Source organism: Paramisgurnus dabryanus, chromosome 1 (genome assembly GCF_030506205.2).
Source record: "Paramisgurnus dabryanus chromosome 1, PD_genome_1.1, whole genome shotgun sequence".
Taxonomy (NCBI): domain Eukaryota; kingdom Metazoa; phylum Chordata; class Actinopteri; order Cypriniformes; family Cobitidae; genus Paramisgurnus; species Paramisgurnus dabryanus.
This window is the reverse complement of record NC_133337.1, coordinates 15,272,381-15,298,583: the sequence shown is the minus strand read 5'-3', so window position 1 is coordinate 15,298,583 and position 26,203 is coordinate 15,272,381. Positions and strand designations below refer to the sequence as shown.

At 34.9% G+C, this 26,203-nt stretch overlaps 3 protein-coding genes across 4 annotated transcripts in view; 2 read left to right on the top strand and 1 right to left on the bottom strand.

Moving 5' to 3' along the window:
- The first annotated feature begins 860 nt into the window (after positions 1 to 860).
- LOC135760656 (protein mono-ADP-ribosyltransferase PARP12) lies at positions 861 to 8,015 on the top strand. Its single transcript, XM_065274733.2, has 9 exons — positions 861 to 1,009; positions 2,434 to 2,808; positions 2,887 to 3,031; positions 3,306 to 3,441; positions 5,291 to 5,411; positions 5,524 to 5,605; positions 6,521 to 6,611; positions 6,776 to 6,881; positions 7,000 to 8,015. The coding sequence occupies exons 1-9, from the start codon at positions 982 to 984 to the stop codon at positions 7,053 to 7,055; spliced, it is 1,140 nt and encodes a 379-aa protein (XP_065130805.1). The 5' UTR covers positions 861 to 981; the 3' UTR covers positions 7,056 to 8,015.
- Positions 8,016 to 8,218: 203 nt separating this feature from the next.
- On the top strand, positions 8,219 to 16,241 carry LOC135760687 (protein mono-ADP-ribosyltransferase PARP12). 2 transcript variants are annotated; one of them, XM_065274785.2, is made up of 13 exons: positions 8,219 to 8,490; positions 8,581 to 8,646; positions 10,518 to 10,574; positions 10,939 to 11,062; positions 11,211 to 11,361; positions 12,444 to 12,564; positions 12,691 to 12,778; positions 12,866 to 12,968; positions 13,057 to 13,162; positions 14,082 to 14,160; positions 14,334 to 14,397; positions 14,634 to 14,754; positions 14,840 to 16,241. In XM_065274785.2, exons 3-13 carry the CDS (start codon positions 10,565 to 10,567, stop codon positions 14,893 to 14,895), a joined length of 1,023 nt encoding a protein of 340 aa, XP_065130857.1. In that variant the 5' UTR covers positions 8,219 to 8,490; positions 8,581 to 8,646; positions 10,518 to 10,564; the 3' UTR covers positions 14,896 to 16,241. The 2 variants fall into 2 exon arrangements, with proteins under 2 accessions (XP_065130857.1, XP_065130860.1); XM_065274788.2 differs by lacking the exons at positions 8,219 to 8,490; positions 8,581 to 8,646; positions 10,518 to 10,574 and having other exon boundaries at positions 10,929 to 11,062.
- A 19-nt stretch (positions 16,242 to 16,260) lies between these two features.
- scyl2 (SCY1 like pseudokinase 2) overlaps positions 16,261 to 26,203 on the bottom strand; it is a 21,658-nt gene continuing 11,715 nt past the window's right edge. The window contains exons 8-19 of the mRNA XM_073813655.1: positions 25,868 to 25,993; positions 24,788 to 24,964; positions 24,615 to 24,626; positions 22,740 to 22,862; positions 22,490 to 22,603; positions 22,265 to 22,397; positions 22,017 to 22,135; positions 21,759 to 21,859; positions 19,978 to 20,056; positions 19,802 to 19,891; positions 19,512 to 19,631; positions 16,261 to 18,788 (exon numbers count right to left, since the gene is read on the bottom strand). Coding sequence (XP_073669756.1) covers positions 18,177 to 18,788; positions 19,512 to 19,631; positions 19,802 to 19,891; positions 19,978 to 20,056; positions 21,759 to 21,859; positions 22,017 to 22,135; positions 22,265 to 22,397; positions 22,490 to 22,603; positions 22,740 to 22,862; positions 24,615 to 24,626; positions 24,788 to 24,964; positions 25,868 to 25,993 — 1,806 coding nt within the window. The 3' untranslated portion in view covers positions 16,261 to 18,176. The remainder of the gene's footprint in view (positions 18,789 to 19,511; positions 19,632 to 19,801; positions 19,892 to 19,977; positions 20,057 to 21,758; positions 21,860 to 22,016; positions 22,136 to 22,264; positions 22,398 to 22,489; positions 22,604 to 22,739; positions 22,863 to 24,614; positions 24,627 to 24,787; positions 24,965 to 25,867; positions 25,994 to 26,203) is intronic.

Here is a 26,203-nt window from a genome sequence, read left to right as displayed (position 1 = left end):
TCCCTTAATTCGCAAAAAAGTTTTTTATGCTAGCCTGTTTTGATTTATGCGAATAAAGAGTAAGTGCGAATAATAGGAAAAATTGAAATGCATTTGCCGAATTATTTCTGACGTAGCGTACATTAAACCCACGTGACTGACCGTCTTGCTGTTTCCGCTGGAGCTGTCTTTACCATATATGGGGTTCGACGTCGTCCCAATGTGCTTGCTGCTGCTACTGCCTTCATCAAAAATGCTGCATTCCTTCTTCTGTGTGCACACTGCACAGCATTAGTTTGACAACTACAAGCTGCAATGCTAATAAATGAATAACTTGCCCCATTGTGCACAAGTATAGTCCTCGCTGCAATCTTGTCTCCATTTTCCACGCGTACCTCCTTTGTTTGCTGTTGTTACTAGGTTACCGATTCCACTGTCATTCGCTCAAACAACTACTTGATGGAAACGCAATTCTTTGTTTGTCTTTTATTATGTGAATTTTTGAGGCAGCCATCCCTGGTTTTGTTCACACCCCCAACCCCAATTAACCTTGTTTGTGTACACCTAAGTATGCATCTGGGTTTATCTCTTTCCACATTCGAGGAGATCATGACATATAATAATTAGGTCTTTCAGTGAAACCGAAGCATTCCAGGAGTGTTTATTTAAAATAAAATGCGTTGATCGCATTAAAAGTAATCAATAAATAACCTCCTCACTCAAATCCGATTTGGCTCATTTCTAGATAGAAGTTACAATTTCTTCCCAACAGATGGCGCCAGATCTCCACACTATCTATTTGTTTAAAATATAAGTTATGATTTGTAGTATTGTACATTTTAGTCAGTTCAAATTCATTCTCTGACAATTACTCATTTAAATTTACAGAAAGGCTCGAAACAGCATATAAAAGGCTATGTGTGTGCATAAGTCTGTTTAGGGATGTAACTTGTATTTTTGAGAAATTGAAACTAAAAGCACATCTCACTCTCATTTATAAACATGGCTTCGAATCACCAAGATGATTCCGGTGAGTTTCATATCTTTTCTCATATCTAATACAGTAAACGTAATATAAATGTGTCTCTTACCTTATCTGACTAACTTAGACGATAAAGTTATGCATATCTGTCTTCATTAACCACCATAGCGTCACTCGAAGCTAAACCTTTCATTGCCTGTTTTTCTTTCTTATGTATATATAACTAAAACTAGTTGTTAATCCAGGTAACATTTACTTCATAAAGTATGGTTTGAAATCTTTGCGCATGAAGACATTAAGGGGCATGTTGTAATAACTATTATTACGAAAAACAAAGAGTTTAAAATTAGTGTCCAATATATGTTTTAAATTAATTCTATACATTTTCAGAAAAATTAAAACAATTAATTTAGAAAATGATTGGGATTCGGCTTTTAACCTTAGGAAAATAAATAAATAACCATATTACTTCCTCATATACTACACAATAGCCTACTTGATATATAGTCTGTAGTTTTAAAGAACGCTACTGGAGAGGGCGAAGAAATAATACGACAATGCGAGACGATACAACACATCCTACGTGCGTTTCATTCAATACAATAATGCTTGTAAAGTTAGTCAAATTCATTTGCAGTAATTAAATATTTAAATATAAAAATATTACAGAGCCAACATATATGTTTCACATCATATTATAGTGAAGCAACGCCCATGCCATGCACACAGGCAGGGTTGCCAGGTCATCGTAATAAAATCAGTCCATTGATGAACCAAAACTACCACATGACCCCGGGTCCTAGCATAAACACCAAAACTCAAAACATGACACTGCTAAATATCTGATACACATATTTTAGTCACTGTTATGCATACACAATTTCTTATTGAGAACCACTAATCATAAACAAAGTATGTTTAAATAAATAAATAAATAAAATCATCATGCCTTAACATGGGCAGCTGATGAACAAAATAGTTTTTTCTTCAAGCCGTAGAAAAACAACCTGTTGTGGTAACAGTGTAAAAGTAGCCAAAATCTGCTGTAAATCCAAGGATTTGAAAAGTTTCCGGATTTATTGCACATACTGATTTTCGTTTTCTTTACAGTAGATGAAACCCTAAAGTGCTTACATAAGTAGTATGGAACTAGACGCAGGAACAGTATTTACTTACAGTTGTAGATGTTTATGCAGGACACTCATGAGAAAGTGAAATTCAAAATGATGTCTTAAAATCGTTTATCCATTCTTGCTGCAAAGGGAGAGGACTGTATGCTTTTATCTTCTAAATGCAAATTTTGTCAACGTTTTAGACCACATAGTTAATAAACATCCTTTTTTATCAGTATGTGTGTTCCCTGGGATCAAATGCATTACCAGTTGAGCTTACAGATATCCTTAATAACATATTTATATTAAAAGAAAATTCCGATTTTGACACGTTGATTAAAAATGATTTTCCTTTCATAGACACTGAAGGCTCAGAATTCAGTGATAGTGGCTCAGACTCTGATACCTCAAATACTTCAACCAAAGATTCAGGCTCCTTTATCGACTCTGACTGTGACTCTGACTCAGATTCCAGCGATAAAGCAGTTGCAACAGCATGTGCTGCATTCAAGCGTAAGATTTGTAAGTATTACAATCATGGCAACTGCCGAAATGGAGACAGGTGTCAGTATGAGCACATATGCAAATACCACGTGGAGGGCTCATGCCGCTATGGCATTGGATGTCGTCTCAAACACAGTTCTGCTTCAAATGCATCACCTCAACCAAATGAACATCCAGACAGTGAAAGCCATAGTAAGCGGCAGAGAAGGAATAGCAGTCCTGTGTCTGCAGGTATGTGAGTATTACATATAATTGTTTAATGAAAACATGTGCGTTGTGTATTATTAAGTCTTTTGACTCTGATTATAGATGATGAAGAAGACGATGACAGTCCCTACAGATGGCAGTTGAATTTGGGAGATGGCTGGGAGGATGTTTCCAATGATTTTGTCCTAGAAGCTCAGTATTCACGCCCTGAAGCCAAAGGAATCAACATCTATAACACCCCTGCTGGGTATGTTTGCTTTCCATTTGACTGTAACAGATTTTATGTGCAATAAAAAGCCTCACTTGAGAGTTTCAGGTGAAATTGCCATTGCAACTCTAAAAAGGAGAAATGCTCATATTTTGAATTTAAGTTTAATGTCAAAACAATTTTGTGTACTTTAACAGATTGTATTGTAACAAATTTCAGTTTTCGTCAGTAAGTGTTAAATAGAAGTGTTAAAAGAATTACTTGATATATTTCCTCTTTTTCTGTTGTATTCTGTATTTTATTCCCATTATAGAGTTATTTCGATCGACTTTACCAAGATGAGAGTTATTACCAAAACTAACATTAAAGTCCGGCGTAAAGGTTCAAAGCAAACTGAGTGGCTGTGGTATTACCATGGTAAACAGAAGTGGCACCAGTTTGGAGTGAAGGTAGGTGTATCCTAAGTAAATTAGTGAGTTTATCCCTGGAGAACCCACGGGTCAAATTTGGCCAATGTTAATTGCTGCTAATAAAAGGGTTCTTGGGTTCTCCAGGGTTAAAGGGATAGTTCGGCCAAATATGATATTAAACCCATGATTTACTCACCCCCAAGTTATCTGAGATGCATATGCCCATCATTTTTCAGACTAACACATTTTCAGTTGTTTTAGAAAATGTTTAAGATCTTTCAGTAAATTAAATGTAATGTTACGGGGTCCACGTCCTTCAAGTCCAAGAAATGTGCATCCATCCTTCACAAAATAAATCCAAACGGCTTCAGGATGATAAACAAAGGCCTTCTGAGGGTAAACCGTGCCGTTTTGTTGTAGAAATATCCAAATTTAAAACTTTATAAACGAAAATAACCCGCTTCCGGTAATGCCACCATCTTAGAATCCTCTGTATATTCAGGAAAGAGTATCAGCGTGGTTTACACACTTTTCTTAGTGATGTATGACTAATTCGGAGGGCGGGGGCACAGCAGCAGCACAGAACCCTCCATAAACTGCGCACGCTCTTATCTTGAATGCGGACGCAACTAAGATGGCGGCGTTACCGGAAACTAGTTATTTTTGTTTATAAAGTTTTACATTTTGATATTTCTACAACAACACCGCGCAGATTACCCTCAGAAGGCCTATGTTTATCATCGTGGAGCCGTTTGAATTTATTTTGTGAATGATGGATGCACATTTTTGGACTTAAAGGACGTGGACCCTGTAAGTCTACGTTTGATTAACTAAAAGATCTAAAACATTTGCTAAAATAACTTGAAAATGTGTTCGTCTGAAAAATGATGGACATATGCATCTCGAACGGCTTGATGGTGAGTAAATCATGGGTTTAATATCATTTTTGGCCGAACTATCCCTTTAATTATACACCAAGACATGTTCAAACAAGTTCAAAGTTCAAGATCAACATGCATTTGGTTGAATTATTTTTAAATATGTGACTATGTGAATTTTAGGCTCATAATTTAATTATGAATTTAGGGGAATCAAAGTATGTTTCAGTCATAGATTTCACTTTCCTTTCAATCTATGGCTTAAAGTCACATTTCTAGTCGTGCATAAGGTCTACTACACCATAGGTTATCCGTAGCCTGATATGCACCTAGCCAAATTTTTAAAATTTTAACATTGGGTTCATTAGGAAGCTGAACCTCACAAACAAAAACACATTTCTCTTGTGATGTTAATTACGTGTCAGCTTTTGTTTGGTGTGTGCGTGCGCTATTAACAAAAGTCTCATAACACTGTGTTCAGCACAAACATTATACAATATTATATGAGCAACATCAAAATTACGGCCCATCCCTGAGTACACACTACACGTATAAGGATTTGTTGTTATTTGGGAATAACAAGCCTCTGAATGTTGTCACCTGACCAATCAGAATCAAGCATTGTGTTGTGTATTCATCTGCAATAACATGCAGCTGTATGTACATTAACCAACTCAATGGAAACCTACTTGCCATGAGTAAATATCTGGACATAAAATAATTATTTAAAGTAATTTGCTCCCAGGTAGATATTTTGTTACTGTTTGCATGAGAAAAAAGAAAGTGTAATATTTAACAACTGAATAATGCAAGATAATCCTTACAACCCAGCTGGGGGGTTTGTTATCAATTTCAGTTGTTCTTATTGAGAAATAGCAGAATGTTATGACAGACCAATTAGAATCAAGTATCCAGAGAGCAATGTAATATAAGAGAAAAACTACTTCAATAATGAACATTATGATCTGTGGAATGCTGTATGATGATCATCTGCATGTTTGTTCGTTCAGCGTTCAAAGGGCAAAAGCAATGGGATTCAGAGTTCAAGACTGGAAAAGGAATACCAAAAGCACAAGAAGGGTTCTTTTCAGTTTGCTGTTGATTCCAGCACATTCGAGATTAGCTTTAAAGGTTTGTTTAAAATGAACCCACAAACATCCCTGAAAAGTTGAATTATTAGCACCATTACTTTATATATTTTTAAACCAGGATCGGTAATATGAAGATATGTGTCTGTTTCCAGGAATGTATCAGAAAAGTTTATCTACAGGCCAGAAAAGACGGGTTAGACGACGCCCTAAATATGATCCGTCTAAAGCTGTAGCGTGAGTTTTAAGAGCTTTACACCATTTATATACTGTAAAGCAAAAGGGATAGTTCACCCAAAAATGAAAATTCTGTCATCATTTACTCATCATGAGTTTTTTATTTTGATGAACACAAAAGATATTTTGATAAATAATGGTAAGCAAACAGTTGATATCCATCGTATTTGTTTTTCCTACTATGGAAGTCAATGGTTACAATCAGCTGTGCGCTTACCATCATTTATCAAAATATCTTATTCATCATTTATCACAATACTTCCACAATATTTGTTTTCCTATTAAACTATTAAAGACAATTTAAAAAACTCATACAGGTTTAGAACAACATGAGGGGAAATTTTTGGGTAAACTATCCCTTTAATTGAAAATGTCTCTCAAAACCTTGATCAAGTCATCAAATCATCAAGTTTACCCTAATATGGCATTCACAGAGAGTAAACTTAACCATTGTAACTAAGTTAAGTAAAGTAAGTAGATCCATCTTAGTGTTGAATTTGAAATATTTCTACGTAGTGACTTTAAATGAATTCTATCTCAAATGTATAAATGTAGATATGTGGATTTTAAATGTAAATAAAGATAAAAATGATGGCTGACACTAGGTCAGTCATTGAATAATCCTTAATCCCCACTTCTGCTTTATAGCTTTTTTATAGACACTAATATGATCAGAATGTTTTAAGTTGAAAATGTGATGATTAATGTTGACACAACCATCATCTACATCAAAACAATATCAATAATAGAGGCTAAAACTACTATGAACAATTTAAATGTGTTTTAGTATGTATTTAATGTGTTGGAATGCTTTTTAATTATTTCTTTGACAAGTTAATAGTTAATAAATGATTGCCTGTTTGAAAAACATAAACTAAATGAATATAAACATATTACTTCTGTTTGCAAAAACAGAAGCACGTTGCCCTTCAGTTTCCGGGGCTTGATGGCTTCAGTGTGGCAGTTTGAAGGGAGAGCTGGTAAATGGCACACCTTCAAAAAAATGGTAAAACTCATTCTTTAGTGTATGAATCATTCGTTTAAAATGCATAATGCATATTTGTGTTAGTAGTATGTTAATGTAGTAATTTAAAAGTGACAAAACTGTATTAATGTCAGTAGTAGTAAAGTGAAAACATGTTGTTTGTCTTGTTCTCCATATATCAATAGGGTGGATGTTCAGTCTCAAGTGATGACATCGAGAGCTGTTACCAAAGTAAACAGAAGACAATGACATTCAATGTTAATGGTGACCCTTACACACTGGATTTTTCAAGTATGTCAGCTAAAACATAGTTAAAAAAGACACAACTGTGCAATGTGTCTCATTTTGTGTCGTATTAAGAACAAGGGAATGACTTTTGGGTATACTAACCTTTTGACTTTCAATTTAGGGATGAATCAGGTTAACCAAAGAACAAATGCCAGACGCAAGATCCGCCGCACTTAATGGGTGTGCAAAAGCTCAAGAACAGGAGTTTGCCGAATTAAGGCTGGAGGTGATCACAAGCCCCACTGACTTCCAGAAAAAAGAATACTGTGGAAGTCAATGGGGCCTCTGATCGGTTTGGTTACAAACTTAAATTATCTTCCTTTGTGTTTATCAGAATAAATACATTTATACAGGTTTGTAACAACATGACAGCAAATGATGACAGAATTTATATTTTTGGGTGAACTATTCCTTTAAGTGAATATGAACGTTAGGTGAAAATAAGATTCAGGATGTTTTATTTAGAATTACTGCCTGTGGTGATAAAAAAATAAAAAGTTATGTTTACAAATTATGTTTACAAATGATAGTTAAATAACCTTGTGATTATGTCTTCTTTATGATAATATTAATGAAAATGAAGTGTCCTTAGAAATGCAATGCTTTCTGTATGGCTTGAAGAATTATACAAAGTGCCTAGTAAACATTTGACTTCCTTTTATGCCATTTTTAATCAAAAACTGCCTGAGCCAGCTGGCCACACAGCTGTATTTACCATGTATACACTATACTGTATGTGGTTTTGTTACATGAAGCTGCCGACAATTGTTTTTGATGTATAAAATACAACGTATAGGGAAAACACCTAAACAGGATTTTCTTAAAATGTGATTTGTATCTGTTTATTACTAAAACATAAAAAAAGCATTAAAGACAAAGCTCAAGTTGACATTAAATTAACCTGAGCTATGAAATGGGTGCTCTTATGACACTTTCCCTTGGGCATGAGGCAATACACAAACTACAGAATATGTATTTTGAATGGGTTTTTAAACATTATGTAAAATCTTTGTTTTAAATGTTGTATGCTATATGTGGTTAGGATTGTATAACAATTATCATTGGAGTTTTCTAATAAGTCACCAAATGCTGTCATTTTTTTCCACACACAATATTAAACATTGTTTTTAAATGCATTTGTCAGACGTTTTTAATTCAAAACAACTTATTCAAGGTATACATCAGGAAGTGGGTCAAACCCACAACCTTTGCGCTGTTAACCCAATATCCTACCAAATAAGCTACATAAACACATCAACATTTCTCAATTTTATTAGAAATAGGTCAAAATGTTACCCATATAATGTATATATCTATCAGTGGTATCTTCTGTTACATAATACTGTAGCCTGCTATTCCAACAAATGCCAGCCACAAGCGACCCATCAGACATCTGGAAAGCAGCCAACCGGTTTGCTTTGTTTAGGAAATCCAGAGTCACGAGGCTGAAAGGAAAGTGAAACCGAGCCGGTGTGGCGACGCTGTCAGCTTTCCATATCTTTCGCTTCGTCGTTCTGAGGAAACGTTTGACAATGCGTCCATTTAATATAAGATAAACTTTATTTTTGTTTGTTTTATGCCATCGATGTTCTGAACTGTCCAGGAACCGTATGTGAGTAAAGAAACTTACGTTAAAAGTGACGTTACCTTTTAAACATACAGCATTGTTATTGTCTGACACATTCATACACACTAATGGCAGAAGTGTGAGGATGAAGATGAGGAAGAGTCGCACACTTACGGAGTAATTATGAAGTTTCTGCTGTAGGTCAGTATATTCTACTTTACCTTGCTTAAATAATTGTATTTTATTAAAAATATAACTAAAAAAAAAGATTTAAAAAAATATGATCCAGAAGCACCATATTAAAAACGACACAAAAATGCCAGAAATTTTGATTAAATAGCTAAATATTAAATCCGGTGGCACCGTATTTTTTAACCTTCAGGTGATTTGAAGTAGACATAGCCTAATACAGGTGTGGGTTATCACATTACCCAGTCAACACGTGAGATCACACGAGATCACAGTAAATTCACACCATTCTCATACCATGATAATTGACAGTGTGAGTTATATGCAAGGTCAATGTGATTTTAAAATACTGAGCAGGTTAAAAGGAGGCAATACAACACAAGTAGGGCATTCTACTTCCTATATCTCACTAGGAAAAGGTGGAGACTGGAGGATCACAGTGATGTCACACCGTTCTTAGACTGTGATGATAATCACAGTGTGAGTTATATTTGAGCTCATTGTGAATTTAGAATGTTGTTCAATGAGTTCATGGTATGAGTGCACAATGAGTGTGCCATGACTTCACATAGTGACCATAGTATGAGTCACAATGTGAAGTCATGGTACACTCACTGTGTGCTCATACTATGGTCATATTATGGTATAATATTTGCAATTAAATGCTGACGACGTCTTTGCGACATGTTTCCGATTAGCAAACGCTAGAATATTAGTTCTCTGAGCGACATCTGGTACTTTTCATACCATGTGCTTTATGGGTAGTATGAGCTCCCATTGAGTGTGCAGTGACCTCATATGGTGACCTTAATATATGAGCAAACCGTGAGTGCGCTGTGTGGTTAAAATTTTAGCTCACTGTGACGCACACATTGTGACAACATTTTGAGGATCATGTAAGCTCATAGTGACTTCACTGAGAGATCAAAGTGTTGACTGGGTTATATCTGGGTACAATTTAATACAAATAAATGATATATAAATATGCCTAAATACTTATGTATAGAGACAGAGGACAACGCGTAATAACTTGAAACCACGCCCACAGGGGAAAACAATCCATCCGTCTCCCTTGACTTTGTTTTGCGAGAGGCTGCCTCCTTGTCATTTCTGGTTTATAACACAGAATAATGCCTAAAAGCTGTTGTGTGACAGGGTGTACAGCTAACAAGTAAAAAAACAGAAATAAGTGTTTATAAGCTGTCGACCCCAAAAAACGAGTGTTTAAAGACACAAAAGTGGAAACAGGCAACTTTTCATAGTACTACTATTAGTAGAACTGCGCCCACTAGGAAACGTAGTCGGCAATCCACTTTTTTCTCGGCTCGACAGCTTTTAAAAACTTATTTCTGGGGTTTTTGGCTTGTTAGCTGTACATCCTGTCACACAGCAGCTTTTAGGCATTATTCAGTTTTTTGTTATAAGCCAAAAATGAAAAAGGATGCGGCCTTTCGCAATACAAAGTCAATGGAGATGTTTGGATTGTTTTCCCCTCCGATGGGTGTGGTTTTCAAATTAGCATAACTGCGCTCCGTCTCTATATGATATTTTATTTACAAATAATTAAACAAAACCACATCTGTGTTTTGCAAGTCATCTTGAATTGCAGTCCTTTATGGTTAATGTATCACTTTGTTGTTTTTTTACTCATGCCAGGTTTAAATTTGTTACATAAAAAACAGGTGGAATATAATTTTTTTATTATGCCATTATAATCTAAACGTGCATTATACTTAAATTACATCCCACTTGTTTTGATATTGTATTAATGTAAAGACATTACAAATTTGTAAGTGTGGCTCAAAAATTACACACACCGCCATACTCTACTCTTAAAACTTGTACATTTTACATGTATATATTTATTCATTTAAAACCTTTAGGCAATAACAGTTCAAGGAGCACTGCAGAAAGACAACAGCATAGCAATATGGCTACCAGTAAGTTACTGTCATTTATATTGATAATTTTTATATTTACATTGACACACAGACACTGTTACTCTGTATACATTTTAATCAATAGGCTATGTGTATTCGCTGGAAATCAAACCAAGTGTAAGTTAATCTAGTATGCAATGGGATATCTGACAAAATGGTTTAATAGCTAGAAAAACTGATACATTCATTCATACAGCCACTAGTGTTTCATTCATGTTTGCGCATTTATTGATTCATTTACATTTGCACTTTAAACCAAATAAAATGAGAGTGCATTCAAGCTATATTTTATCAGTACATGTCAGTATGTATCATAGGACACATTCATTCATTCATTCATTCATTCATTCATTTATGCATTCAGGTAATCTCTTTGAATGGCAGTTGTTTGATGGACAGAAGTGGTCTAGTATCTGTAATGATATATTTATTGAATCCCATTACTGTCAGCCAGGAGCTACTGGTATTACCATCAACACCAGCATGGGGTGAGTTTAGCCGTCAACAAACCCCCGTGTTTCATTGTAGACTTTATCATGTTGAGATTTTAAACGTGGACATTTAAATAATAACTAAGGTAAAGTATTAACTAAGGTATATTATTTAATATTGAGTTTTTTCCTGTTTATTCAACAGATCACTCTATATTGACTTTGATGCTATGACAGTCAGTGGGCCTTTTGCTAACCTCAGTATACGGCGAAATATGTTTCTGTCCCACAACCAAAAACAAGAAGTTGGCTGGTACTACAAAGATAACCATCGCTGGTGTGAATATGGATCTCAGGTACACCTTCTATAAAATCTAATTTTAAATATACATTTATAAATGTATATAAACACACACAGTTAAGAAATTTAAAAAACATGTTATTTATGTGTGTGTGTGTGTGTGTATATATATATATATACAAAATAATTACACACTGGGTTCAAACCCATGACCTTTTGTGTTGCTAATGCCATAAAGCTATACAGGAGCACATACAGGTGGAAACAACCCTCACACACGGTACAAAGGCAAGAAGGCAAGAATAGTGAGGATATGTTGCACTGTTCTCAGAACAAGGGTATTTAAAGTTGTATAAAGGTCAGGGCATTCTGTCACATTTCTATTGGGTATTGTCACATGGCCTTATTGTCTTACTTTTGGGTGTGTCTTCAAAGTACATTGAGTTAAATACCATGCAATGGGAAGGGGGTTTAAAGATCAGTTGTGTAGTCTGTTCAGTAGTATGACAGAAAATATATTAGTAAGTCATCACATTTAACTTTTTTTGTTTCATTTTTAGTTTTTGGTTTATTTATGTTTCCATCTCTGTTAAAGTTTTCAGTAATGATAACTATTTGGAATGATTTTCCTCCAGCACTGTGAATGTTTAATGGGTGTTTTAAAAAAAGAAACTGGAAACTAGAATTATTTGTGTGTTGTCAGTTTATGCACATTTTGTTTGTCTATTGTTGTGACCTAAATGAGGATCAGTTCACATTTTATGGCACAGTAGAAAACCAGTTTATTCCTAGGGTTTCACATACTTTTTTGCCACTGTATTTCAGTGCAAGATGTTTTTAATAAAGGCAGCTCAAACATGCATTTTAGTCTGGGACTAGGATAATCCCTGTCCAAGAAACCAACCCTTAAGAGATTTTACAAAAGCTTAAAATAAAATAATCCATGAGAGTCAGAAAAACATGTGCAGTCCTTGGGAAATAAATCCAGTTGTGCTACAGGTATGGGAAATAAAGATAAGAAAAATATGCTGTATTACAATTAATGAATGTATGCTATAATACTGAACAATGGAATAAGGTTGTGTATGTATAGATAATATGTAATTTCTTTGTTATTTGTCTCTTTAATCTACACAGGGATTGTCTGGTAACACATCTTCAATTACAAGTGATTCTATAGAGCAACAGTACATCAAAAACCCAAACGGCTCAATTCAGTTTTCTGCAGGGCACATGAATTACACTGTGGACTTCACTGGTAATTATTCACCTTGAAAGTATTGAGACAAATAAGAAGCACTGTTATAGCTAAGTTATTATAGCAGCTTTATGGGCAATAAGATGGACAGATATAAAAACTAAATGCTTTATCTGAATGCTTTAGCCATGACTCAAACAAACATGTACACACATATGAGGAGGAAAGTTAGAAGGCGGCCAAAATTCAATTCAACAGTTACAGTCAACAGCAGGTATGGAAAATTAACCTTTGAATTTCTGTATGCACGAGTTGCTTGTATCACATGGAGCATTTCAACAATAATATCTGTCCTATACAGTTTACCAACAATTGCATATCCTGTACATTTGCCAAATATATCTACTGAATGCATCTGGGAGTTTATGGGTGATGAAGGCATCTGGACTGAGTTCCAGAAACCAGTAAGTTCTCATGTTTATACTTAACCAAACAAACAGAAGACATGTTTGAATCAGCTTCAGAGTTTATTAGACTACACTGTTTCTGCAGGGATGTTCATTGGATAGCGCAGATATTGAGAGATTGTATCAGCAAAACCCTCAATCCCAGGTTTCATTCACTGCTGGACGACAAAATTACACACTTTGCTTAAGTGGTAAGATTTTGTTATGTATACATATTGCTATTCACAGTACATGATGAGGCTTTTTATTATAAAATAAACTAAGGTTAACACAATAAATAAAAATAAAATTGCAACAATACCTGTTTAAAACATTTCATTTATTAAATGCATACTGTTGCTGGTACTATATAAAAAGATTGGGGAGCAGTTATATTTTAAGAAATTTTTTTTTAATTTCAAATGAAATTTAATTAAAAATGTGTCAGCCCCGGCAGCCCAATCAAATGAGTTAGGAAAGAGTAAAAATCACAGCTAATATTATTCATATTGCACAAATAAAATGTTTAGCGTATTGCATTGTGGGATGTACTGAAGTACTGTAGTGCTCTGTTACTACACAATTTGATAGAAAATGTAATGAAGTAGGTTCAGGAAGAGCCTAAACATTCAGTCCTGTGAATCATCAGCCTATATAAGCACCAGTCTCTGCGCCTTCCTCTTTGCAGTTCTGCAAGGTTCTGGCTAGAAGGGACACAGCAAAGTTTGGATCCCCGCTGAGCAAATGCCGAAATCTCACGAGATGCTGGGTTTCGGGTTAGGTTTGGGGGTATGATTATCAGGATAAAGAGCGGTTCTGGCTAGATGGGATACAGCTATGGCCCAAATCCATTGAAATGTTTGGTTTGGGGATTTGATTAGGATAAAAACAGCACACATAACGAGTTTATAGATTTTTGCATTTGCTGTATCCCATCTAGCCACCCATTCTACAACAGGGGTTGAGCTCCTTTTAAGTGCGGGAAGCCAAGTTTGTTTACCATTAAATTGTTAAGAATGGACAAAACTTGTGAAATAAAATTATAATGTGCAGTGGAATATTGCAGAAATATTAAGGGTAGCATACTGTGTTAATCTTGACGTAGCTAATGTCGTTGTTTTTTTTCTGTAGGAATGTATCAAATAAATAACCTGTATGGTACGAAAAGAGTTGTGAGGAGAATAGCAGGTGGAACCCAGCAAACAAACAGGTATGAATCCAGTAATAAGATCTTACATTTCCTTCTTTAAAAAATCAATGTCAGGAAAACGCTTCATATAATGATTGTTTCTGTAAAAGAGAAAAATAGATTTATGTTTGATGTAAAAGAAATGTGATGTAAGTGCACTGCAATAAATGCTGGGATTTGTTATCATATCACAGTCAATTTCCACAAGCTCGCTGGCAGTTCAAAGACATGGATGGTTTATGGAAGAATTATAATAAGGTAAATTAAACTTTTAAATACTATATATTTTTTATTAAAACATCATTGTTCTATAACTGAATATATATATATTGTATGTATGTATGTATACATGTATGTAGATGCAACTATAAACATACTTTTTTGCAACATTGTCTAAAATGTAAAATTATATATACACAGTATATAATTTCATATATAAGGAAACCCAAATAAGGAAACTCCAGCTAAACTTTAAGCTGTGCTTTATAAACAAGGGTGGTTCTCGAGGTTATTGCAGTGTATCAAGTGAAGATATTGAGGCCCAGTACCAGCAAAACCCTTCAGGTACAATGAATTTCAGAGCGGGCAGATTCAACTATGACCTAAACTTCTCAGGTTTGTGCACACAAAAGGACATTATGTTTGCAATAAATCAAATCTATTGTGTTTAGTGACTGATCTATATTTGCTTTTTTTGTAGACATGACCCAGACAAATCTGTCCACTTACACTATAAGAGATGTACGCCGCCTTTAGCAAGGGGACCTCACCTGCCAATTCTTACAGTATGCATCTTTATACACTGTAAACAACTTAAATTAATAAGTCATTTCCACTTACTTGACTTGTGAGGAGTTGGTATAAATAAAAATTAAGTTGAGTAGGCTTAAGTTATAACAACTTTATTTTTTTAATAATTTGTTGCAACTTCCATCTAGTCAAAAAAAGTTTAAATGACTGCTTAATTCAATGGTTTAAACTGAAACAAGGAATTTTTACAGTGTATTCATTTCCTCAGGAGGCCAACTTCTCTCTAACCTCTTATATACACTGCCACTATCAAACTGTATGGTATTTTTTTTAACATGGCTCCGGTCCTGCTGATTTTGTATGGTCAATAGCTTTGCTTTATTCTCAAAGTGCAGCTATAACCTCTTTACTAGCCCACAGATTTTATCACTGCACAAACACACATATTATTTATTTTCTTAAATTTCAAGCAATACGCAAACAAATAAAAGCTAATATATGTATATGTTTATAACTTTCGAATCATAACTGTTTACTAGGAATCCAGTGCATTATCTGATTGACTTACTGTGCAATTACGTTGGGTTTCCCATTATTTTTGTTTTACTACACTGGTTATATTAATTAAAGAAGAAATATATGAGAAGAGAGATATATTCAGACAGTTACAGTAATAAATAGTGATGCACCGATGTATCGGCCGCCGATATTTATCGGCCGATTTTTGATGAATTTGAAACCATCGGCATATCGGCAATAGCACGAGAAAGGCCGATACCGATTGTTTATTAATTAACTGCATAAAGAAATCCATTATATGCAAAAAATGAGTTAATGTTGTTAATAAAATAAATGCTGAATAGCAAAAACCACCTTTGAAGGTTGTCATGTTGTCTTATTATATTTGTTTTAGCTTAATTTGTGCCTCTCTTATTATGTTGGTCAGTTGAATGTTAATTAGATCAAATCCATGTTCAGTAAAAATACTTTGATGCAGAAATAAACTAGCTAATAGACCAACTGTATAGTATTGTATACAAGTGTTTAATATCGGTATCGGCCAGAAGTTGTCTGTTTAAATCGGCATCGGCCCAAAAAAATCCTATCGGTGCATCCCTAGTAATAAATGTGCTTTCTTTCCCTATTAAAACTTGTATTGGTGCTAATAATGTGGTTGTAGGATTATGAAAACTGACAAAGGAAGATATTTACGCTTTGGGTAATGAAATTTTGATAAATCCTGCCAAAGGCATGACAGGATTTTATATGTAATGTGCTTGTATAACTGGATCATTAATATGTACTGCCATATATTTTCTTTAATAAAACATGCATGTATTAAAACAAAGAAATGTCTTATAAAGCCAAGTGTTATTTCTTTAAATAATCTTTTTATTTGATTTCAAAATCACCATCTTACCAACAAACCAGTTCACATTTTAAATTAAAACAAATCCAGATAAATCTATCTACAATAATTGACTAGTTGAAAACCGCATGTAGCAAAACACTCATACAGCGAGTCATTTTTCCAGCCTCTACTACAGACCTATTATTGCACAACTCTCAACATAAGGCCTCTTCTTCTTAAGTTTTCCCTTTAAATAAAATCTGGACATGAAAGATCCTCTTTATGAAAGCGATTCGCGACAGTATTTAAAAAAAATGTTAAGTGGCAGTTCACCTCTATACACTGTACAGCTCATGTTGTTTGTAGAAATAATACACATTTTGGTGACTTGTATCCGTTTGGTCACGATATGATATATATTCAATTGGTCACTCTCTCTAAAACAGAAAACTGCCCATATTCTGTGGTGCTAATGCTGACGGACGCATCGAGGGACCGAATGTGACGCCACTATATCCATAAAACACAACACTGCAGGAGATTACAGGATATATAACAAACACAAGGCAAGAAGTAACAGTGTGTAACGAAAGCAGACAAACACATCAGGCCTCCTTCATGATACAGAGTGAATTTTAGCAGTTGTAAAACCATTCATACATTGTGTCCAATATCCTCCTTCGCATTCATTTACATAATAAATTCCCAAAAACCAAGTATCGCTTGTATTTTTTTGGTTTTAAAGGAAAAGCACTGTAAGCATAAATTATAAATTACATAACAGTAATGAAAATAAGATTTTTTTTTCTCTTTACAGTAATGAGAAATGAAGGGCTATACTTAACTTTAACTGCAAAAAATATCTTAAAGGGATAGAAAATAATGTCATTGTTTACGCACCTTCACATTTTTACAACCCTGTATTTGTTTTGATGAACACAAGAGAAGATATTTTGAGGAATTATTGTAACCAAACCGTTCATGAGCCCCATTCACTTCCATAGTATTCTTTATTTCTACTATGGAAGCGATTGGAGCCTATGAATGGTTTTGGATACAAACATTCCTCAAAATATCTTCCATCGTGTTCATCAGAACAAATACATTTATACAGGTTTGTAATAAAATGGGAAAATTATGATTTTGGGGTGAACTATTCCTTTAACCGTCCTAAATTTCTGTAATGCAAAATGTATAAATTTTTTAACCAGGAATGGTTTTACAAATAAAATGCTTGTGTTACATGAATAAAGCCCATGGATTCTGTTGTACATAAGCCATTACAGACAATGAATCACAAAATCATTTAAAAGTACTGATGAGATCCCAACATGACAAACCCTACAATTTTCAGCTCTATTACATTTAGTCCACCTACAGTACATGACAGTCTCCTCATTTTAAAAATTATTTTCAGTGCATCAAAATATGAAACCATAATCAACATCACTTACAGTATATACACAAAGAATACATTAATAATCAACTAATTCGTCCGGAAACTGTGGATAGGACCAATACCACTTTTATCTCAAGAGAGACAGAGACTCAAATCAGCAATCGTGTTGCATTCATTCAAATAGAGAAAGTCGAATCATAGAGCCATGGGTGAGGTTTAAGCAGAAATGAAACCAAAAGTTGATTTCTTTTTCGGAGCGTGTGCCAAGCCAAACCTTACAATGATCAGGCGAAACAAGCCGATGAATTCCAAGCGTACACTGACTTACGGTGGAAAAGCCCAAGCGTCTCGCTTCTTAATAAACATCATGGTTTGTTTGATCCGATATGGTGGCTAAAGGTGCACGGTGATAAGAGAGCTAGAAAAGACAAAACAATCCAAAAAACTGCTTTAAACACTGTCTTTCAAAGAAGGATACGATGTACCTTCACACCATCGCCTTCACTGCTGATGTAGTTTCAATTGCGATTCAAAAGTCTATCCGAAGAGGTCTTTAAGGTCGTTGTTGACTGAAGTACTTTGTTTCATCACTCCAGTGTTCGTTGCTGGAGGTGCCACAGGTTGTGAAAAGTTCTGTGGGTTGAAGAAGGGATTAGCCTGTCTCCCAAACCCCCCTTGCATCCCTCCGGCCATTCCCATTGGAGCTGCCTGCATGGGCGCAGTCTGGGGAGCTTGGCCGAACTGGTTGAGCCACGGGGAAGGCGCTGTGGTTCCTGGTGCCGGATTGGGGGCCATCTGGTTCAGGCTTACTTTGGGTTTGCTAGAGGTGAAGAGGGAGTCTAGGACGGACATGTCAGGGGGTTTGCTGGGCTGGTTTTGGTTTAGGGCACTAAAATTTGGAGTGCTGGTAGTTGTGGCCATGCCCCCATAGACAACAGGATTGGTGGGTCTCATGCCCATCCCCATACCTCCTGTCTGAAAGCCCATGGGTGAGTTGAAACCATTGCTGACAGGGCCCATAGTGCCCATTCCTCCCATGCTGGATCCAGATGGGAACGCAGAGGAGATGTTGCCTCTAGGCCCAGAGGTTAGCGAGAGGTTGTTTAGCGATGTCATGTTGTTTAGAAGACTACTGGTTAGATCCTTTGCCTTGGAGAAAACAAAACTATTTTAGTTAGAGAAAGAACATCAACTTTTCTTGATTTAAAAACCACAAGTTAACTCATACCCCGCCAGCCATTTTTTTTTAAAAGTTGCCCGCCAGCATTTTTTGTGTTTTTCCGGGATATGACACGAAAGTATTTAATGAATGTATAGTACGTGTCCAGAGCATTCGGTTACAATCATCATCTCATTTTTAAAGGTGACATAGAATGATTGAATGGGGTACTTATCGTTGTTCTGTGATGTGACATGTAGACAAAAATGTTTTTGTTTGGGTCTGTAATGCCTTAGAAGCTTCCTAAAAACCTATCTCAGATAGCTCTATTAGGGTGGGGGATTTTAAACAAGTGGTTTTGCACCTATTTGGCTCCCCCTACTGGCTTAACTTGCAATCTCATTACTGATTGGCTGACTTTGCTGCCACTCAAAAAATGTAGCCAATTATTTTAAAGTGGAGGGGCAGGGAGATGCCTGTGATGTCATAAGCATCAGTTTTTCAGATTGGGCCGTTTTCTGGCTGACATTTCTAAAAGAGGAATTTCTATGAGACTGAGATGTTTAGCATGTCTAGCACTTTTTGTATGTTTGTGAATGTGGGTAGACTACCATTATTCAACAAAGACAAGGTCAAAATGTTTTTTCATTCTCTGTCCCCTTTAACGGATGCGACGTTTAGCGGCTTTGGCATCTGAACTATTCATTCGTTACCTGTGGTGTTGTTGTTGCTGGTTTGACACTCTGTGGATTCAGTGGCTGCTGGCTTCTCAGTTTGGCAGCCTGTTCCTGTTCTTTAGCCAAACGCTGCTTTTCCTCCAGGGTAAGAGATACCTGGATTTAAACCACAGACAACTGTCAATACCCAAGGGAAAAACCAGGACGTACACGACTAAATAAGTCTTCCACCACCTGAACTCCATTGTAAGACAGACACGTGGGTAACAGAACACAAATCTTGTTAATGGTCAAGTTATTTCTACATATTGTTATGATGAACTCACTCTTGAGGGTTGAGAAGCAGTTGATGAAGGACCATTCTCTTTACCATTCACACCTGCACCTCCTGAAGTGCCACCAAAGATCTCATCAATCTACCAGAAAACAGAAATGCAATCACTTACAATTTCGTAACATAGAGCACACATACGGTACTTATATAGCTGATATAGCTACTCACATCTCGGACTTTAGTAGCTGGACTGGGTGTGCTCTTAGTCTCCTCTGATTGGTTCATCGGGTTTGTGATGTTTAAACTCCTAAAAGGGATACAATACTTGTTACAATGATACAACAATAAGTTGACTACGAATTCTGTTTGGATAATGCAGCATTTTTAAATTCTGTCAAAATTATTGTGGGTAATTAAATATATAAAAAAAAAAATAATTTGTAGACTCTGGATCGTGATGTCATCAGGTTGAATAGTCATATAAGAAGTTACATGAGATATTTTAGATTTTATATTTATTGACAAGGTGTATATAAGAAAGTTTATAAATCAAAGAGTGCTTGTCGTTAGTATAGCTTGGAAAAGAGATTTTATTCTGTTGAATACAAAAGAAGATATTTTGATAAATGATTTTAAGCACACGGTTGACAGTCACCATTGACTTCCATTGTATTTGTTTTTCCTACTATGGAAGTCAATGTTGACTGTCAAATATGTGCTTACCATCACTTAACATTTTTTTGTGTTTAACAGCATGAACTTTTCTTTTTCAGGATAAGATTCTGACAGGTTCACAAGTCTTAGGATGTTCGCACCACATAAAAACTAAATCTACTTTATTCAATGTTCCAAAAGTCATTTTAAGAGGGATTAAAGGGATAGTTCACCCAAAAATTTAAATTTTGTTATCATTTATTAACCTTCATGTTGATGAACACAAAATATTTTTTTTTATGAGGGTAAGCACACAGCTGATTGTAACCATTGACTTCCATAGTAGGAAAAACAAATAAAATGGAATTCAATGGGTACCGTCAAATGTGTGTTGTGCTTACCATCATTTATCAAAATATCTTCTTTATAATTTATCACAAAACTTCCATAATATTTGTTTTCCCACTATGAAAGTCAATGGTTACAATCAGCTGTGTGCTTACCATCATTTATCAAAATATCTTTTGTGTTCAAAATAAAAAACTCATACAGATTTAGATCAACATGAGGATGAGTAAATTATGAATTTTCATTTTTGGGTGAACTATTTCTTTACACTGCAAAAAAATGACTCTCTTACTTAGTTTTTTTTCCTTGTTTTCAGTAGAAATATCTAAAAATTCTTAAATTAAGATGCTTTTTCTTGATAAGAAAAATGATTTAAGAAAATAGTTTTTGTCTAGACTATGTAATTTAAGTAAATATAAACTTAAAACAAGCAAAAATATCTGCCAATGGGGTTCTGTAATGTGGAATGACGATTATGCGAACTTCACGCTAGTTGGCTTGTTCGGTTAATTTAGCCTATTCAACCTTCCAGGTAAGTTCTGTTTGGTTCATCGTTTAAATAACTGATAATATTACTTTTGATGTACAGACATCTATTCAGCCTGCTGTTCTGTCTACTAGTGTTTAGTTGAATAACTTGCCTTTCCAGATTAAATGTCTTTTCCTTGGCTTGGATTTTGTCCACTGTGACTTATGTATGTTATTTCGTCTTAATGACGCATTTTTGAATGATGCGGCTTATATTCCGATGCGGTTTATAGTCTGGAAAGTACGGTAATTTAAGCAAAATTTTCTCACCCCATTGGCAGATAATTTTGATTGTTTTAAGCACAAATTGCCTTAAAATGATAACAAATATAGTTTTTGTCTAAAAACTAGACTTACTTTTATAAGTCTTTTTTATATTCCTACTGAAAACAAGACAAAAATACTAAGTAAGAAAGTCATTTTTTGCAGTGTACGGAAGAGTGAGAAAGGGTGATGAGAAAAAGAAACTAAAGTTGCACCTCTGTTGCTCCTGCATGACATGCAGCTGTTCTAGTTTGGTCTTATGCTCCGCCTCCATGCGAGTCAACATGTCCTTGATCACAGCCATGAAAGAATTAAACTGAAACACACCAAATGTGTCCGTTTACCTGTGCAGACTGAGCTTGACACTGAATTACATTTATATTCGGTGTATGCGCAAGAAATCCCAATTCAGCAGGTGGATGCTGAGTGCGTGTGATATAATGAGATGTGAAGGGTGTATTTTGTGTTTTCACCTGGTTAAGGTTAAGATTGTTATCGATGCTAAGTGACACCAGATGAGGTAAACTCTTGGAAGCCAGGTGCTCCTTTGGAATGCCTAGTTTTTTATGTGTGAAAGTGCACTTGTAGATGCCTGAAGAAAAAACAAAAACGTGAAACTTTTTGTATAATGTAGATTTATAATTGAGGCATGTAAAAAAACAGCTTTTCTTTTCCAATTTCCCATGCAAATTAATAAATAAAAAAGTGTAAAATAAATTACCCAGAATTCCCATGAGCACAGCTGGTTCTCTAGATGGAATCTGTTGCAGGAATGGTAGAATTTCATCAATGACGTACCATTTATCCAGGTATTCCAGAATTTTGCCTAGGCACACCAATGAGTTCACCCTCACCTTAAAAACAACAACAAAAAGATGACACCAACCCTCCTCAACATATCCTTAACACAGTACATAAGACACATAAGAGAAGCAAGGAAACAAACCGCTAGTGAGGATGTCTGTAAACAGGTAGATTTGATACGAGGGATAAGAGCATTCTTCATAGAGGGATACTCGATCAGATTGGCAAATGTGGGAATGATGTTTAGACAGAGTTCCTGTTCAGAAAAAAAAAACAACAACAGATGAAGCACACTTAAAATTATAAATGTACGAAATGTTTGATATACTTTATTATTTTAATAAACGTCATTTGGTCGTCTTTAAAAAAAAACATGAGTATAGTGTGATCACCTGTATTTGTATGGAAGGTGCCTCCACTGCTCTGTACACCATGGGCAGCACACTGTTCTTAATGTCTTCAGGTGGGGTTTTGGTCAAAAGCAGGTCCATCTTTTGTAGAAATATCAATAGGATCTGGACATAAGAGAGAAAGGAGGATATAAGTGGAAGATATATGTCAATATATCGATACCGATAACTGGATCTATCTGCCACTAGGTCTATACAGCATGTATGCCATATTGACAATACTGTTTTATGATTTTGCTGACAACATACAACTAAGTTTCATAGAGAATTTGTTGGTTAATTTCTGATATACTTTTGTCACACAACCTGCAAGTGTTACACTGCAAAAAATTACTTTCTTACTTAGTATTTTTGTCTTGTTTTCAGTAAAAATATCAAAAAGTTCTTAAATCAAAATGTATTTTCTTGATAAGCAAAAATACCTAAGAAAATAGGTCTAGTTTTTAGACAAAAAAAATTATATATAAAATTTAAGTGAATTTGTGCTTAAAACAAGCAAAAAAAAACTTCCAATGGAATAAGACATTTTTTCTTGAATTAAGTGTTTATGGAAAAAGTAAACTTATTTCAAGAAAAAAAATTCTTTTTCCATTGGCAGATTTTTTTCTTGTTTTAAGCACTAATTAACTTCAAGTTTATATTTATTTTGTCTAAAAACTAGACTTATTATCCTAGGTGGTTTATATTAAGAAAATACATCTTTTTAAAAAAATTTTTAGATATGTTTACTGAAAACAAGACAAAAATACTAATTAAGAAAGTATTTTTTTGCAGTGTAAGGGATGCATACATAGTGTTAATAGTGTTTCTGATTAAAACAGCAGTAAAGTTGTTAAGTTTGAATTATTTATATAAATCAGTAGAATTACTAAATAGATGTGTTTGAGTCATCACTCACAAATGAAAGTCTTTGTATTTCTTTAAAATATCCTCATGATATCAAAACTGACCATTTTTATTTTTTAATGGAATATTGTAGTGTTCATTATAAACAATTTATCCATATGGATCTTTATTTTATTTTTTTTATTCATGTGCCTTCATAAAATGAATCTAAAAATCTGAAAATGTGCTCCCGCCCTCTTGTGACAATCCATTTCTGGTGACATCAATTTGATGGGTTGGGCAGAGAATTTGTTAACGCGCCTCCATCTATTTGTCAGTCTGCTGTAAGGTCGATTTCTGAATGAAACACCTACTTTTCTTTATCCAATCAATTCACAGTGAAAAACACATGCTATGCCTGCTATTTTCCTTGTGTGATATTCCATTTCACTCAAAAAAAAAATAACAACAAGGAAGTAAAGTAGATCGCGACTTCCTGTTCGCGGGGAAAACAATGTATGTTTATACTTTTACTATTTTTGTCACATTATTGTATATAAATAAAATGACATGCCCTTCAAACTAAAGTTTTTACTACATTTTTACTATAGTTTGGTTAATTAAGTTGCTACAATATTTGGTCTAAATTATGATATGTTTATGAATGAATGAATGAAAATGTAAAATTCAATACATATTGCAAAACACTATGGGGCAGTTTCCCAGACAGGGCTTAAGTCTCCTCCATGACTTTCCGCTGCCTTAACTGAAAACAGCTTGCACTGACATTGCTTTGTCTCAAGATGCACAACAGAAAATAATTTGTAAGGTATGTTTGTAAAAACTACTTAAATTCCCTAATATAATGAAGGCCTAGTCCTGGCTTAATCAAAACCCTGGCCAGGAAACTGCTCCCATGTGTCATCTTATGATGATGAAAACAGACAAAACCCGAGGTGTAAAATCGGTGCGAAATACTACAACAGAAGTTGATCTACAACACACACAAATCACAGATACAAAGTCACTCACCATATTGCTGGCCTGACAGCATGAACAAGACAAAGTAGTTACAGATATTTGTCAGTACTTCAAATTAAAAAGAAACATCCCACCGTGAAATAACTTTTTATAACTAATGTCCAATACATATAATGAGGGGAAATGATAACAAAAAACTTAATAGTGTGTGTAAGGAGTTGTACCTGTACGGGCTCCTGCTGTTTAAAAACTGGGGTGAGGTCTGGGAGAACAAGGCGGATGTATTCCTCTTTAGTGCACTCTTCAGCAATAAGCAGCACATTTGGAAGTACGAACGGGACCATGTCCGGATTCACAAACTCGGACGTGAGGGCCGGGAGAATCCGATAGATCACCACTCGCTGAGGTGTGAAAAACAACAGCTTTAAGCTTAGCATCACAAAGAACACATACGTTACTAAACACAATACTGCAACAAGCCCATCTTTTCGGTAGGTACATGAAATATATTATTTAAAAATTTATATAATTAATAAAAAATTATCAATTTATATTGCATTAATACAATTTTAACAGACCAATAGTTTCATAACTATTGCATGAATAAATAAAGAAAACTAATAGACACAGTAATGTTTTGTTTGCAAATACTTCATTTTCCTTTGCTTCCTGATAATATAAGCATGGCCACATGTAGATGTAGATATGTCAATGTAGATATTTACGTTTATGTGGGTCCACATAGCCAATGTAGGGTTGTAGAGATGCTAACGTGTACTGAATGGATGTCAATGTGTTGCTTGTTTAGTTTTCCTATAGCGTAAATGCTAAAGCATTCCATTTGCAGTGCTAAGGTCAGGGGTTTGATTCCCAGGAAACAAACATACTTCTTTGCCGTTTTATTCTTTTTTCACACAGTTAAACTGTTTTTATTAAAATCACATTTATTTTCTATTAATTGATGTTTTAAATTCTCATGTGTCTTTGTGTCTCTTATTTCTACATACTTTTTTTCTCTTATACATTGTTTTCTCATTTCTATGTAAAGCACATTGAATGACCTCTGTGTATGAAATGTGCTATACAAATAAATTTGCCTTGCCTTGCTATAAATATATAACTTAAATGCACAGCAAGTCGCTTCGTTTGGAATCAAACACCACTAATAACATTATAGCCATCCATTTAAATCTAAATAAATAAAATCAAGCTTTGCAATATTACGGTTGAATATTAATTTGTTAAATCAATTGCAAATCCAACAGTTTGTTCATATTTTTAACGTTGCAAGTATTAGCTCTTGCCTTAGGCAGCTTGGGCAGAACTTTGGGGAGGCCTTTGTAGAACTGGGACTTCTGTAAGTTGTCCTGCTGGAAAAGCGAGTCGAAGTACTGAAGTGTCTTCGCTCCGACATCATCGAAGAAAGGAATCTGAGCGCACACACACACACACACACACACACACACACACAAAAGAATGTAAATTTTCACTCTTAGACATGGTCATCAACACAATATGTCAGATTTGACATAGGCCTGCCCAATATAACTAACATTGCAATGTTTTGTTTTTCTACAACTCATATTGTGATGTAGAAATACTGGATGACTTCGCCAGATGACTTATAAAAGATCAATTTA

What these genes read in the sequence shown, in the direction of transcription:
- LOC135760687 (XM_065274785.2), top strand. An exon ending in TTACACTGTGGACTTCACTG is followed by an intron (nt 12,565 to 12,690) that starts GTAATTATTCAC and finishes TGAATGCTTTAG; the next exon opens with CCATGACTCAAACAAACATG. An exon ending in GGACTGAGTTCCAGAAACCA is followed by an intron (nt 12,969 to 13,056) that starts GTAAGTTCTCAT and finishes CTGTTTCTGCAG; the next exon opens with GGATGTTCATTGGATAGCGC.
- LOC135760656 (XM_065274733.2), top strand. Translation starts at nt 982, where the DNA reads ATGGCTTCGAATCACCAAGATGATTCCG. An exon ending in GGCACCAGTTTGGAGTGAAG is followed by an intron (nt 3,442 to 5,290) that starts GTAGGTGTATCC and finishes TTGTTCGTTCAG; the next exon opens with CGTTCAAAGGGCAAAAGCAA. An exon ending in GGCACACCTTCAAAAAAATG is followed by an intron (nt 6,612 to 6,775) that starts GTAAAACTCATT and finishes ATATATCAATAG; the next exon opens with GGTGGATGTTCAGTCTCAAG.